Source organism: Myotis yumanensis, unplaced genomic scaffold (genome assembly GCF_028538775.1).
Source record: "Myotis yumanensis isolate MYYU_CA2020_CCGP unplaced genomic scaffold, mMyoYum1.0.hap1 SCAF_13, whole genome shotgun sequence".
Lineage (NCBI taxonomy): Eukaryota > Metazoa > Chordata > Mammalia > Chiroptera > Vespertilionidae > Myotis > Myotis yumanensis.
The window spans coordinates 40,824,997-40,839,681 of NW_027223764.1; the positions used below are offsets into that span (position 1 = coordinate 40,824,997).

Consider the following 14,685-nt stretch of genomic DNA (forward strand, 5'->3'; position numbering starts at 1 on the left):
GAATCTTTGAGGTTCCACACACTCCTCCGTTCTCAGCCTCTGGGAGGCCATAGGAGGAAGGAACTGGTGTCTGCCAGGCACCTCCTGTGGTCCTCACTGTCTCACACAGTCCCTACAAGAACCCCGTGGTCAGATGAGAATACCGAGGACCAAAGGGGTTCCCCAGGGTCAGGGTCCCGGTGCTCCAGCCAAGCTCCAGCGGGGGCTTTGGGCTCTTGAAGAAGCCGGGATTAAAGTTTGGGGGCCTTCAGGGCCTGTGATTGGATTAGCCAGGTTCTAGGCCCCTTTGGGACAATGCCTGGGTCAAAGTCGTTAGGCTCTGCCGTTTGAGGGGCCCTGGGAGCTGTGATGAGAGAGACCTGTTCCCTGGCAGGCGGGTGGGTGCGTAGGGTGGGCAGTGTACGGCCCGGAGGAGCATAAGCTTTGGAGAGAGACTGTGCTGCTTTGACATCTTGCCCGGTTCCTGGTACTTTTGCTCTGAGAGTGACGAGGGGACTGTGGTCCTTGACGGGTCACCCAGCTGCTCAGAGAAGCACCTGAGTCATGGGGTGTGTGTGTGGGGGAGGCACCAGGGCAAAGTCCCCCTGGCTTCCTGTGCTGGGCTCCTCCTGCAGAGGTGTGTCCCCAGAGGCATCGGAAAGTGGCCTTTGATGATCTGGAGCCTGCCGCCGGATGTGCCTTCCAGAAGGTTTGGAAGTGAAACTGACCAAGTTTCATACACCCCCTCCTCCTCAGGCCAGGAGACACACTCACTGGGGCTGCAGAAGTGCAGCCACTGATCTGAGCCCTCCCAGTAAGGGGCACAGTGACACCCAGCTCACACCTGGGGTGGTTGTGAGACTCAGTGACATTTCTTACCCATCCAACTTCTCATGCACATCTTGCCATGTAGCAGACCCTCCATATCTGAAACTTTTTTGTTTGTTTTTTTAATAGAAAATGGGGAGTTTCTTTCCCTGGATCTTGGAGGATCTAAGTTTCGAGTGTTGAAGGTGCAAGTCTCTGAAGAGGGGAAACAAAAGGTCCAGATGGAGAGTCAGTTCTACCCAACACCCAATGAAATTATCCGAGGGAACGGCGCAGAGGTACGGCGCGGGGCTCTGTGGAGTGCGGGGGGGCCTTGTCTGTGAGCGGCTGCACTGTAGCCCAGGGCCCTGTGCTTTCTCTCCTCTGCAGCTGTTTGAATACGTGGCTGACTGTCTGGCAGATTTCATGAAGACCAAAGGGCTGACGCATAAGAAATTGCCCCTGGGCATGACCTTTTCTTTTCCCTGCTGGCAGACTAAATTGGAAGAGGTAAGGCCTGGCTGGGGAGGGGAGAAGCTGTGCAGGGTTTGGAGTTTGGGGCTGGAGAATGTGTAGGAGTCAGGTCGGGAACAGGAGGCATCAGCAGGAATTCTCTTGCTTGTTATTTTCTTTTTATTCCTGTAAACGATAAAGTGAAAATGTGAGACAGAGCACTGGTTAACGTGCTGCCTTCATTTTACATCCATATGGGCACAGCACAGGAATGAGGTGGTTTTCACCCGTAGCTCAGTGGTTCTCAGACCTCGGTTGCATCAGAATCTGCTGGAGGGCTTGTTAAACTCGGGTTCTGGGCCCCAGCGGGGCTTCTTAATCAGTGGGGCCTTAGACTTGCATTTCCAACAGGTTCCCATGTGATCAGGATGCTGCAGGTCTGAGATAAGAGGGGCAAGGCTCAGGGAATCTCTCACCTCTGTACCCTTAGGAGGAGGGTCGAGGTAGGGTTGCCGGGGTGACAATGTTGTCGAGCAGACACCTCACCTGGGATGTGGTCTCAGCTGCACCAATAACCTGCAGTTCATCTCCATATGCCTCCAATTTTCAATTTAATAGGGAGATGTCAAACCCAATTTTATGTTCATCTGTGAAAATAAATAAGGTCCATGTAAAAGGAGAATAAACTTTCTGGGGCCAGGGGTCACGGTCAAGAGTCAGGTCTTCTCGGGCCACACCTGTCTGGGGTGGGGGCCCATGATCCCCTGTGGGACATACCGGTCGTGACCCCAGATGACCATCATTTCCTGGACCATCTAGATATCACAGACTGTCCATCCAGGGATTCGTTTGATATTGTTGACTCTGGGTGATGGAGGGTGGAAAGGAAATGGGTTTTCACGTCCCACAGATCTGGCTTTGAATCATTGTTTGGAAAGTTGTGTTGCCTGGGCCGTTCGTTCCGTGGCTTATTGAGCCCCTGGTGTTCTCATCTGTAAAACACAGTTCATGGTATTTACCTGCTGGGCCAGGTAAAGCCCAGACAAAACACCTGCAACGCCCAGCTCTGTGCCTGGTGCCCAGTGGTCGCTGCAGGTGAGGACGGCTGTCCCGGTGGGACTTTCTCTCCCCGAGTTGTATCTTGTCCCCATTTCTGCGATGCTTCTGGAGGGCAGCACTGTTTTGTGTTGTTCTTCCTCTCCGCCCCAGGCTCTGGCTCAAGCCCTGGTTTTCACGGCGCCCGATCACTATCTGACAATTGAAAGGTGTCATCAGGCATTTACTTGATTCCATTAAATGAGAAATTGCCATCATCTATCTATACCGGGCGTGGACTGAAGTTTACTTTTTTGTTATTTTATAAAGGAAGGGTGGGGGGAAATAGTATGAAGAAGGGTTCAGGGGATGTTAGAAGAGGCCAGTGGAGCTTTGCTCTGCTTCATCCCTGTCTGGCTGGAAGAGCAGAGGTGCCGGGGTCAGTAGAGGAAGTGGAAGGAGGAGCCAGGAGTCAGGAATCAGGACTGGAGACTGGATTCACCAAACAGTGCAATACCTCTGATCCAAGCTCAGGAACAGAGACCCCAGGAAGAAGGAAGAAAATTCTCAAGCTCTGTGGGAGTTCATTTGACTTTGAGAACCAAACTTGAATATTTTGTTTTTTAAAATTTATTTTTATTTTTTTATTTTTAGAGAGGAAGGGAGAGGGAGAGAGAAAGAAACATCAATGTGGGAGTGGAACATTGATCAGCTGCCTCCTGACCAAGCCCACAACCCAGGCATGTGCCCTCACTGGGAATCGAACCAGCAACCTTTTGGTACATGGGATGACACCCAACCAACTGAACCAATAGGCAAGCCAGAGCTTGCCTATTTTCTTGGTAATTAAGGGTGAATGTATGGTTTGTTCATACAGGAACTTTCTTTCTTTTTTTAAATTTTGTTTTATTGCTTAAAGTATTACAAAGAGTAGTACATATGTCTCCTCCCCCCGCCCCCTTGACCTTTCCCCCTGCCTCCCCTACCCCCCAGTGTCTTGTGTCCATTGGTTATGCTTATATGCATGCATACAAGTCCTTTGGTTGATCTCTAGGAACTTCCAATAATAATAATAATAATAATAATAAACACTGTTCCTCAGATTTTAACACTATATCTTGTACTATGTGAACTCTTTATGTGTATTATCTCATTAAAATAAAAGACAATCATCTGAGGTAGATATAATTATTTTCACTTTATATTTGAGAAAAACTGCAGCTCAGAGAGGTTAAGAGACTTGTCCGAGGCCACACAGCCAAAAGGGACTCAGCCCAAGCTCAAAACCTTCCTGATCAAATTGCCTTTCCAGAAAGACACAGCTCTAGAACTTGGTTTAAAATGCCAGGAAAGCATTTTGACCCATTTGTGTCATATTCCAATAAGGATTTTTCAAGTGACATTTAAACTAGGGAAGGGTGCTTGATTATATCAAGGAAGTGAGGACTGCTTTTTCTCATCAGAGTTAAGTTGAATTACTTGTATTTTATAAAATGTCCTCCCAACTGCCTCTCAGTGAAGTTGAAGGTCAGGGAGAAAAGCTTTACCCAGGAGATGAATGAACAGTAATAACGGAGTGGGCACAGCTTTGAGCCATGATTCTGCCGCAGCTGTCGGCTTTGTGACACTAAGACACAGGCTCTTGGGGAAGGAGGTCTGAGCGGCCATGTAAGTGCAGAGGAGGTGGGCGGGGAAGCCTTCAAGAGGAGGTCTGGCTGAGGGGGCTTCCTCGTGAAACGAAAAAATGATTAAAGATGCTAAGGGCCTGGGAATTAAAAGAGGAGGTCACCCTGTTCATTTTTTTAAAATGAGGGAACAGAAAAGTCTTAGCTGAAGAGAAGTTTCTGTGTGTTTCTAAAATAAAAGACAATAGAAATCACCTGTCATCCCAATCTTCAGAGATACCCACTACTAGATTGTGGGTTTTCCCTCCAGTCACGTCTATATTAAATATTGATGTTATGCTGTATATGTAGTTTTTTAAAATATAGTTCTATGAACTGCTTTTTCCCCACCAACTGTTATTCCCCACTCCTCCATGTACCCTCCCCCCAACAGGTCCCACGCTGTCCCAGCACCTTTTTGGTGGGGACGCCGCCCCTCAATGTCTTGGGTGAGGCAGGGATGTTACCCTAGCACAGTGATGGCGAACCTATGACATGCATGTCAGAGGTGACACGTGAACTCATTTTTTTGGTTGATTTTTCTTTGCTAAATGGCATTTAAATATATAAAATAAATATCAAAAATATGTCTTTGTTTTACTATGGTTGCAAATATCAAAAAATTTCTATATGTGACACGGCACCAGAGTTCAGTTAGGGTTTTTCAAAATGCTGACACGCCGAGCTCAAAAGGTTCGCCATCACTGCCCTGGCATGTGAAGGCAGAAGTTAGGGAGAGTGGCCACTAGGCGGCGCTGTGGAGCAGGCGGAAAGCCAGGTCGCCAGTTGGGAGTCCCGTCTGAGCTCTATCCTTCACTCCCTGTGAGACTAGAGTGATTTCCCTCCTCTAAGTCTCAGCTTCTTTATCCACAAGCTGAGGGGGGTGGGAAGATATGGTCAGGGTGTTTGTGAATTTGGGCTCAGCTATGCTCAACTGTGTGGCCTTCATCTCCACGATCTCGTCCAGCCGGAAAAATTCTATGATTTTTTTGCTAGCTTAGACATGAAACTCGTGGGAAACCCAATTTTAAGCGAATCATTGAAAATGCAAAATGAGAACCATTTTTCTAAGTTGCAATTAAGTTCCTGAAGGAGTTCTGCAAGGCAACACCATGTTAGTCCTGTTTTGTGGAGCTGGCAAACCTTACATTCTGCACACGTATGATCAGCCACACAGCAGGCATTTCCGTCAGAGCATTCCTGTGACAGGCAGGGGAGTGACCTTTCCATTTTACAGGTGAGTAAACCGAGGGTCAGAGAGTTACGGGCCTTGTCCGATGTCCCTGAGCCCGTGTCCTGACTCTTCAGCATCGTTCTTTCTGCCACTGCATGTAATGTTCCAAACTGCTCAGATGGGAATGATAAAAATCTATAATAATAAAAGAGTAATATGCTAATTAGACTGGACGTCCTTCTGGACAAAGCCGGGGCTGCAAGGGAAGCCCGGGTCCCGGGTGCCAGAGCGGGGAAGCCGGTGCCAACAGCTGGGGGGAAGGAAGGCCTACTCTTGCAGGAATTTTGTGCATTGGGCCTCTAGTGTTTTAAATATTAGCAAAGGCCTCTGAAGAAATACTGAAAGAATTGGGCGATGCAGCTTAAAGAAGAGAAGACAGGGGGTTGCACTTTAAGCATAAAATCCCTGCAGCTCATGTTCAGAACTGAACACCTTCTTTATTTTGACTGGATCTGAATTCTTCCCCCAGGGTGTCCTGCTTTCATGGACCAAGAAGTTTAAGGCCCGGGGAGTTCAGGACACAGATGTAGTGAGCCGTCTAACCAAGGCCATGAAAAACCACAAGGTAGGAATTTGCTCAGCTCCCAGTCCTAGCCGTCTCCTGAGGGCGGGTCACACGGTGCCTGCCCCTGAAGGAGGACAGGGAGAGGAACCGACCTCAGGGGAGGTCTCACTGCAATGCAGGTGCCGCACTTCGGATAAACCCATGGGGGAGCCTTGGTCTGTGGACCTTGTTCCAGTTACTGTTGAAAGTGGGCCCCACTGCCCAGGGACCTCCCCATTTGCACAGCCCCTTCAGGGGTCCTGGTTAGACCCCCTGCTGTGTGTGATGCTCCAACACCTACCTCTCGTTGAGGCTTAAAATATACAGTGGGGCCTTGACTTAGGAGTTTAATTCGTTGGAGATCGAGCTCGTTAAGGAGCTCGTTAAGAAGCTCGTTAACTGAAATTACTCTATCAACTCAATGCAAAAAATCGGCCGAGAGACAGCTGGTATCTCAAAAACTCATAAGTCAAGGCCCCACTGTACTTTCTTTCCCGTCCGGCTCTCTAGGCCACTTTCCACACTCCCTTAGTTGGACTATTTGTTGAATAAATGCTATAACCGCAAAAGCAAGGCATGCTCCTTGCCAGTGGAAAAGCACACAAGTGAACCCAGATGATTTGTCACCCCGACAGCAAGAGGACTGTTTTGATGTGAACCCTTCCGTCTTTTATTCTCTTTAAAGCTGTGATCGTATTCTCTTGAAGTCTGTTTTTCTCTTATGGTTTTCATTTTACTTTAAAACACTCCCTCGAACCTTGGGGAATGTGGTGCAGTAACCCAGGTTGACTTGGCGGAATGAGAAACCGGGCGGGGACGTGCCCACAGCTGAGGAGTCGAGTATCTCCTCCTGAGAACACCATTGCTTCCCGGACAGACATGCTCTGCTCAGGGTCCCGCAGGCGAGGGCTGGAGTCCAGGTGGTCTGTCCCTCCTCTTCCTCGGCACAGGGGCCATCGGCCACACCGCAGCAGCATGGGTTCCCCCATGAGCTCCCAACTGCTCGTTCTCTCACCGAGACCCCTGACCTTGACAAAGGCCTTGCTCCTTCCAGGCAGGCCCCATAGGCAGGATCTAGGGACTTTCCCAACAGTCACCTTCACTGCTTTTGCTTTCTCCGTGGGGACAGACAGAGGGATGGCACTCCCTTCCCACCCCTAACGCTTGTGTTCCAACAGGACATCGATGTGGATATCCTGGCCTTGGTCAATGACACCGTGGGGACCATGATGACCTGTGCCTATGATGACCCCTCCTGTGAAGTTGGAGTCATCATCGGTAACTCAGTCTGACTTGCTTTTCGGGGATGCGGGTACGGAGCTGGGTTGGAGCTTAGTTTCAGCAAACTCTGAGCAAATTCTGTGGGAAGGGGACTGGTGCTTCCTGCTTAGGAGAAACAACAGAGGACGATGAAAAATTCATTCATTCACTCAACAAGTGCTTGCTGGGTGCCTACTGTGTGTCAGGCCCGTCTCTGCACTGGGGTCTCAGGGTGAGTTAATACTCAGGCTCCCTGTGCTCATGGGGCTTTCCGTGGGGAGGTGGGTGAAGGGCCAAAGAGGCCTAAAGGAGCAAGATCATGTCAGGTGCTGCTAACTGTGAGGAAGGAAATGCAGCAGGGGGGTCACCAAGAGTGAGTGTGAGGTGGTCAGGGCAGGACGCTCTGAGGGGTACATTTGAGCAGGGACCTCAGCAACGAGGAGGAGGGAGCCAAGTAAGATCCAGAGGCGAGTCCTTGGCAAAGGAAAGAGGACACCTCTGGCCTCTGAGATGGGACTGAGTCTGGGTGCTCGGGGAAGCCCCCTGGAAGGCGGAGTGGCGGCTGCATCTGGTGAATGGAGGCTGGGAGTAGTAGGGTATTCAGGTTGGAGAGAGTGGACGGGACCGGGCATAGGTCACAGACACAGTCATGGAGGGTCTTTGGCTTTTGCCCCAAAAGAGACAGGAAGGCACTGGAGGATGCTGGGGGGATGGATAAGTGGGGTGCGCATTTTTAAAAAGCTCGTTTTGGCTGCTCTGTGAAAAGTTGACTATTGGGGGCAACAGTGGAAGCAAGGTGACCGGCCAGGAGACCATTGCACTGTGTAGGTGAGACTTGTGGAGGCCTGGGCCAGGGAGTTGGTGGGCAGTGAGGTATCCAGGGGGTGGGTCCCTGAGCTGGGAGGGGCTCTCCTGGAGGGTCCGGGAGAAGGCCGTCTGGGGGACAATTGAAGCCAAATGGATGGGATTTATAGGCTGTTCTTGGATATGCCCTTCCACCTCCCCATCCCTTTACTGCTGTTGGAAAAAGTTTTCTGCATGTTTTTTCTTACTTTCTAACTACATTCTCCTGAGCCTGACTTTCCCAAAGGGCAGGAGCTTCACCCCTGAGGGGCTTGATCCGCTTCCCCCCTCCCCCTCCCCCGTCACTGGAGCCCACACCTCAGCATGGACCGGCATGTCCATTAGCCACTGTGCTGTCTTAGTGGCTGGGTCAGGTAACCCGGCACAGTGATGGTGCAGGGTGTGGGCCATGCCTAACAGTGTCCGTGCTTTCCTGAGAAAGTGTGCCCAGATGCTGCATTACATTTTGCTTTTCTGCCTTCTTGTTTCTCGTGCTGGCTTTTAAATCTTTACACCACAGGGTTGGCCAGGAAGACGCTTACTTTTGTTTTTTTAAGTAGCTTTATTGAGGCATAAAACTTCTCATTTCAGTACAATTCAATACATTTTAGTAAGTTTACAATTTTGTAACCATCACTCCTATTTCATTTTAGAACATTTCCATCACCCCAATAAAGTCCCACACAGACGGTGCCCACCTGCAGTCACTCCCCCAATCCTTGCGTGCGAGAGGCATGTCCTGGCAGAAATTCTGTGTTGGAATAATGAAATTTTGTTTTCTTATGTGATAGCTAATCACTGTCAGCGACAAGGATGTAGAGTAGGCGGGGAACAATGCGTGGCAGGTCATGAATAGAGAATATTTTTACTACCAAATAGAGAAGAGGTTAGGTAGCTGGGGGAAGGGGGTTAAAAATTACTGTGGGCTGGTAATTTAAAATATATCAGGTTGGGTGAACTCATCCTCCTCTTTGCAAATGTGCTTTGTCAGCTCTCATACATATTCGTTAGGGACTTCTTCAGGACTGACTTCATTCATCACAGCAAACCATGAGCACACCGAGAAGGACAGGCTTGGCATGTCAGCTGGTTTCCTCACAAACTCCGGCTCGCCAGCTGCTGCCTCAGCGGGAACCAGCCCCCGATCAAAAGTGCTGTGCGGTGTATTCCTAGAGCTCTCAGGTCTAAGGGCTGTGTGGTGGATCTGAGAGCTCTCAGGTCTAAGGGCTGTGCGGTGTATTCCTAGAGCTCTCAGGTCTAAGCGCTGTGCTGTGGATCCCGAGAGCTCTCAGGTCTAAGGCGCTGTGGGGTGTATTCCTAGAGCTCTCAGGTCTAAGGCGCTGTGCGGTGGATCCCAAGAACTCTCAGGTCTAAGGGCTGTGCGGTGTATTCCTAGAGCTCTCAGGTCTAAGGGCTGTGCGGTGTATTCCTAGAGCTCTCAGGTCTAAGGGCTGTGCGGTGTGTTCCTAGAGCTCTCAGGTCTAAGGGCTGTGCGGTGTATTCCTAGAGCTCTCAGGTCTAAGCGCTGTGCGGTGTATTCCTAGAGCTCTCAGGTCTAAGGGCTGTGCGGTGGATCCCAAGAGCTCTCAGGTCTAAAGCGCTGTGTGGTGGATCCCAAGAGCTCTCAGGTCTAAGGGCTGTGCGGTGGATCTGAGAGCTCTCAGGTCTAAGGCGCTGTGCGGTGTATTCCTAGAGCTCTCAGGTCTAAGGGCTGTGCGGTGTATTCCTAGAGCTCTCAGGTCTAAGGCGCCATGCGGTGTATTCCTAGAGCTCTCAGGTCTAAGCGCTGTGGGGTGTATTCCTAGAGCTCTCAGGTCTAAGGGCTGTGCGGTGGATCCCAAGAGCTCTCAGGTCTAAAGCGCTGTGTGGTGGATCCCAAGAGCTCTCAGGTCTAAGGCGCTGTGCGGTGTATTCCTAGAGCTCTCAGGTCTAAGGGCTGTGCGGTGTATTCCTAGAGCTCTCAGGTCTAAGCGCTGTGCGGTGTATTCCTAGAGCTCTCAGGTCTAAGGGCTGTGCGGTGGATCCCAAGAGCTCTCAGGTCTAAAGCGCTGTGTGGTGGATCCCAAGAGCTCTCAGGTCTAAGGGCTGTGCGGTGGATCCTGAGAGCTCTCAGGTCTAAAGCTCAGGCAGGTCAGAGCTCTCTGCCTGCCCAGCGGGGAGCCTGCCGTCTGTGCATCTTCCCTCTTACCCCTTGTTCAGGCACCGGCACCAACGCGTGCTACATGGAGGACATGAGCAACATCGACCTGGTGGAAGGCGACGAGGGGAGGATGTGCATCAACACCGAGTGGGGGGCCTTTGGGGACGACGGGGCCCTGGAAGACATCCGCACGGAGTTCGACCGGGATCTGGACCTCGGCTCTCTCAACCCCGGGAAGCAGCTGTGAGTGTCTCCCCCGCCCCCCCCCCCCCCCCCCCCCCCCCACCGTGCTGGAGTCTGGGCATCGGTATCCGCACCAGGAAACACCCAGTCCCTCAGGGACACTTGATGCCTGGGAGGCTTTCAGTTGTGACTAGTTAACCGTCCCAGTGAGTGTGTGAGGCCAGGTCTGTATTCCAGTTTCGTGGGGCAGATGAGGGAAGTGACACCAAGGATGTGCAGTGGTTTGCCTCAGTCATAACCCTCCGCCTTATTCAGTCCGTGTGCATGGAGCATGTGTGTGCGAGGCAGGGGCGACCCCGATGGCTCCGGTCTTGACCTCTGGGTGCGTTTGGTGAGTGGCCACCAACGGACCAGTGCAGCCGAGAAAGCAGGATCAGCCAAGTGCCTCGCTGTGTTTCCCAAGCTCCCGACACGCTGCTGCCTCGGAGGCCTGGCCCACAGCACCTGGTGACTCCTCCCAGCCTTGGCCTCCTCCCAGCCTTGGCCTCCTTGGCCCAGCCTTTCTCAGCCCGCACCCCACACCTCCTGCCGTGGAGGTCCCGGGGCTGCCTCAGGCTGTCTACACGCCGTGCTCCTTGAAGGCAGGCTGCACACGCGACTTCTCCTTCCTGCCTGCACTACACATTATTGCAACTCATTAAGTGTTGAATGAAAAAAAACTAAACTTAAAAAAAAATAATTTCAGACTTATAGAAAAGTTGTGAATATCATATGAAATTCCCCTTCATTCAGATTTCCTAAGTAGTAACATTCTCTATGTTTGTGTGTATATGTCTCTATACATATAAAATACACACGTCAGTGTGAAATTACTTTTCTGAACCTTTGAGACTAAGTTGCATACATAACATCCCTTCACTCCTCAATAAGTCAGAGTGTATTGCCTGAAAACAAGTACCTTCTCTTACATAAACTAAGTATAACGATCAAAATTAGGGCATCAACACGTAATAGGTTCAATATCTAATTTACAGACCTGATTCAAAATTCACCAGCTGGCCCACGAATGTCCTTTATCAAAAAGAAACAAGTGGTCCTGGCCCAGGCCCCCACCCAGGATCGCACACTGCGTTTTCTGCCAGGTCTCAGCCTCCTTCCATCTTGAACACTTCTGTGGGATCTCTGTTTTTCACGATCTTGACACATTCAAAGCCATTTATTTTACAGAATGTCCCTCAGTTTGGGTTTGTCTGATGTTTCCTTGTGATTAGGTGCTGGTGATGGGTTGTTGGCAGGAACTTCCCACATGACGTGTGTCCTCTTCGGTGCTGTGTATCTGGAGGCACGTGTTTGTTCAGTTACCGGTGATGCCACCTGAACCACCTGGTTAAGGGGAAATGCAACAGTTTCTCCACCGTATGTTTACTATGATTCCCTCTGGAATGGGTGTCTGTTGAAGAGATATTTGGGATTATGGAAACATCCTGTTTCTCATGAAACCTTCATTTTCTAGCTTCAGCATCCATGGATGAATTCCAATGCATCATTTCCTCTGTTCATGCATTGTTATTTCACTGTGAGAAAGAGCTTTCTTATCCCCTCCATTGATCTAGTCAGACCAATATGGACACGTAGAATTGTTTTATTTCATAGGTTATAATTTCTTCCTATCATTATTTATTTTGATGTTCAAATTTTTCACACTTGGCCAGTGGCATCCCCTACAAGCTGATCCCCACATCCTTTGACATGTTCCCATCACCTCTTTTCTCCTGGCCCAGAAGAAGATGGTGTCTTTTCCCAGCCCCGGCCCTGGGATCAAACCATTTTTCCAAGAAGCCCAGTGAAAAGTACCTCCTAGAAAATATTTAAACACAGAACTGCACACCTGGAAAGGAAATTCCTGTTTTGGATGCACCTGCTCCCCAGCACACACCCCTTTCCCTGGAGATGCGGAGCAGTCCTGGCCCAAGGAGTTGACCATCCTCGCCCTCTCCCTTTCACTTAAAATAATTTCCATTCCCTCAAAGCCAACCTGGATTTCTGTTGCCTTCTGCTTCTGCAATGTTCTAAATTTTTTTAAATAATGAAATAGATTAGGAAACAGGGTGTCCTTGATTTCCTATCTTATTACATTTGGAGAATAAACATTCTAGTTAATAGTTTACCTGGGAAATGATTAGTAATTGCCCGATGGATGCGGACTCAGGTGTGGGCAGCCTGGTGGGATAGTTCACCCACTTTCTTGTGGCACCTCCCTGAGCTAGCTATCCAAGGCCAGTCACAGACACACCATCTTTCTCTCGGGGACAGAAGCATGGTGTGGGAGCTGGAAGCGTCTGAATTTGGCTTTGTCACGCCATGATTGGGACAGTGTGAGTCTCTAAAGTTGAGATTCTAATGCCCAATATGAGGATGACACCGCATGGCCAGGCGTGATTGGATCAAGTGCTTTGTGAGCAGGAAAGAATCTTAGGTCTCCTCTAGTCTAGTCCCCGCTTCTACAGGTGAGGAGAGGGCACCCCAAGCTTGGACGGGGACCAAGGCCTCCTCACCTGGGAGCAGCCCCTCCACTGCTCAGGCTCTGGCTTTGGGAAAGGATGCTACATAACCAGAGGCGTTCCTGGCACTGATCTGCTCACCAAATTGTAGGTTTGAGAAGATGATCAGCGGCCTGTACCTCGGCGAACTCGTCAGGCTCATCTTGGTGAAGATGACCAAGGCGGGACTCCTGTTTGGCGGCAAGAAGTCCTCCAGTCTCCACACTAAGGGCAAGATTGAAACACGGCACGTGGCTGCCATGGAGAAGTAAGCTCTGGAGGGTCCCTCCCACCTGGACGCGGAGGCTTCGTGCAGGGTGGGCGGCCAGGGCACGGTCTTCTCATGAGAGGGGTACAGTGGAAGGGAAGGGACCAGGTCTTCCTCCTCATCAGGGTGATTTATTTTTATTTTTTTAAATATATTTTTATTAATTTCAGAGAGGAAGGGAGAGGGAGAGAGAGTTAGAAACACTGATGATGAGAGAGAATCATTGATGGCTGCCTCCTGCATGCCCCCTACTGGGGATCGAGCCTGCAACCCAGGCATGTGTTCTTGACTGAAATCGAACCCGGGATCCTTCAGTCTGCAGGCTGACACTCTATCCACTGAGCCAAACCTGCTAGGGCCTCACCAGGCTGATTTTAGACCTGATTACAGCTGAGGAGGGTTAGCAGTGCCTACCCTCCTCATGTTTTGTTGCCTTCTGCTTCCCCTAACGCTGTGATTCATAAAATGTTTAGGGTCACAGACCCCTTTGAGGATCAGTTCTGGACCCTTTCTTCCCAAAAGGCACATTTGCACACAATTTTACTTATGATATCAGGGCATCCTTAGACCCATTAAAGCCCACGCATGGAATCCAAGTTACGAACTCCTGCCATAGCAAGAGCCTTCTCTACCTGGTCCTGCTCAGGGCTGGCTTTGGCTTTGGGGCTCTGAGGCCTCACACACTGGTCCCTGCAGTGGGCATGGCCCCAGCCAACTTATGTCCGGTTCCTCCGGCGGAGAAACCCTGGCATTGCCCTGAGCTTTGTAATCAGTTTAGATTCTGAACTCAGCGAAATGGCGTGTGACTCCCAGCGTCGGTATTTGTGCAGAGCTTGGCAGGGACTGAGCTTCGGTGAAAGGCAGTATAGCACACGGTATAGTACAAGGTGGGTAAAAGGGTAGACTCTAATCTAACTGCCTGAGTTCAAATCCCGAGCCTTGTACTTACTAGCTGTGTGACTGTGGACAAGTTACTAGCCCTCTCTGTGCCTCAGGTCCCTTCTTCTGAGCAATCGGCTAATGACAGAATTCCCCCAGGAGTGTTGTGAGCATTGAGTTAATACCTGTCAAACAAATCCTTAGACAAGTGCTGGCGCATAGTGAGTGCTCAACAAGTGGTGGCTCCTATAATCCCTCCTGATGTTGTTGTTAGTAGATTACTATGTGCCAGCCTGTTTCTTTTCACGGCCCTGAGAGGTGAGAAAGCTGCTTCTCGGAGGGGGACTCCCATGGAGGGAAAAGGGCGGGCCTCTCATTCCTGTCTCCGGCCAGGTATAAGGAAGGCCTTGCCAACACACGAGAGATCCTCACGAACCTGGGCCTGGAGCCTTCGGAGGCCGACTGCATCGCGGTCCAGCACGTCTGCACCATCGTCTCCTTCCGCTCGGCCAATCTCTGTGCTGCGGCCCTGGCGGCCATCCTGACTCGCCTCCGGGAGAACAAGAAGCTGGTGCGGCTCCGGACCACGGTGGGCGTGGACGGCACCGTCTACAAGATACACCCTCAGTGAGTGCTGCTGCGGCCACACCCCGCGCATGAGCCTCCCCTGGAGCAGGGTCCCGTGTGCTCCAACTGTGCTGCTTCCCTGGAACCAGCCGTCTCCCATTGGTTCTGAGAATTCGGGGGAAAGGCTGAATTCAGAGGCTGCACTCGGCTAGCTGGCTGGGTTGCTTGGGTCGGGGGCGGGGGCAGGGGAGGGGGGTCACTCTTAAAGAAATACGCTGCTAAAGCCAAT

At 50.7% G+C, this 14,685-nt stretch overlaps 1 protein-coding gene across 2 annotated transcripts in view; it reads left to right on the plus strand.

Annotated features, from left to right (window-relative positions):
* The window catches only part of HKDC1 (hexokinase domain containing 1), a 44,845-nt gene that overhangs the window by 6,905 nt on the left and 23,255 nt on the right, over positions 1–14,685 (plus strand). For both annotated transcript variants that reach the window (XR_011473581.1, XM_070432891.1), the window contains exons 3-9: positions 937–1,085; positions 1,177–1,296; positions 5,642–5,737; positions 6,895–6,994; positions 10,019–10,202; positions 12,795–12,950; positions 14,223–14,456. Coding sequence is in view for 1 of the 2 variants with exons in the window: in XM_070432891.1 (XP_070288992.1) it covers positions 937–1,085; positions 1,177–1,296; positions 5,642–5,737; positions 6,895–6,994; positions 10,019–10,202; positions 12,795–12,950; positions 14,223–14,456 (1,039 nt within the window). In the remaining variant the exon portion in view is untranslated. The remainder of the gene's footprint in view (positions 1–936; positions 1,086–1,176; positions 1,297–5,641; positions 5,738–6,894; positions 6,995–10,018; positions 10,203–12,794; positions 12,951–14,222; positions 14,457–14,685) is intronic.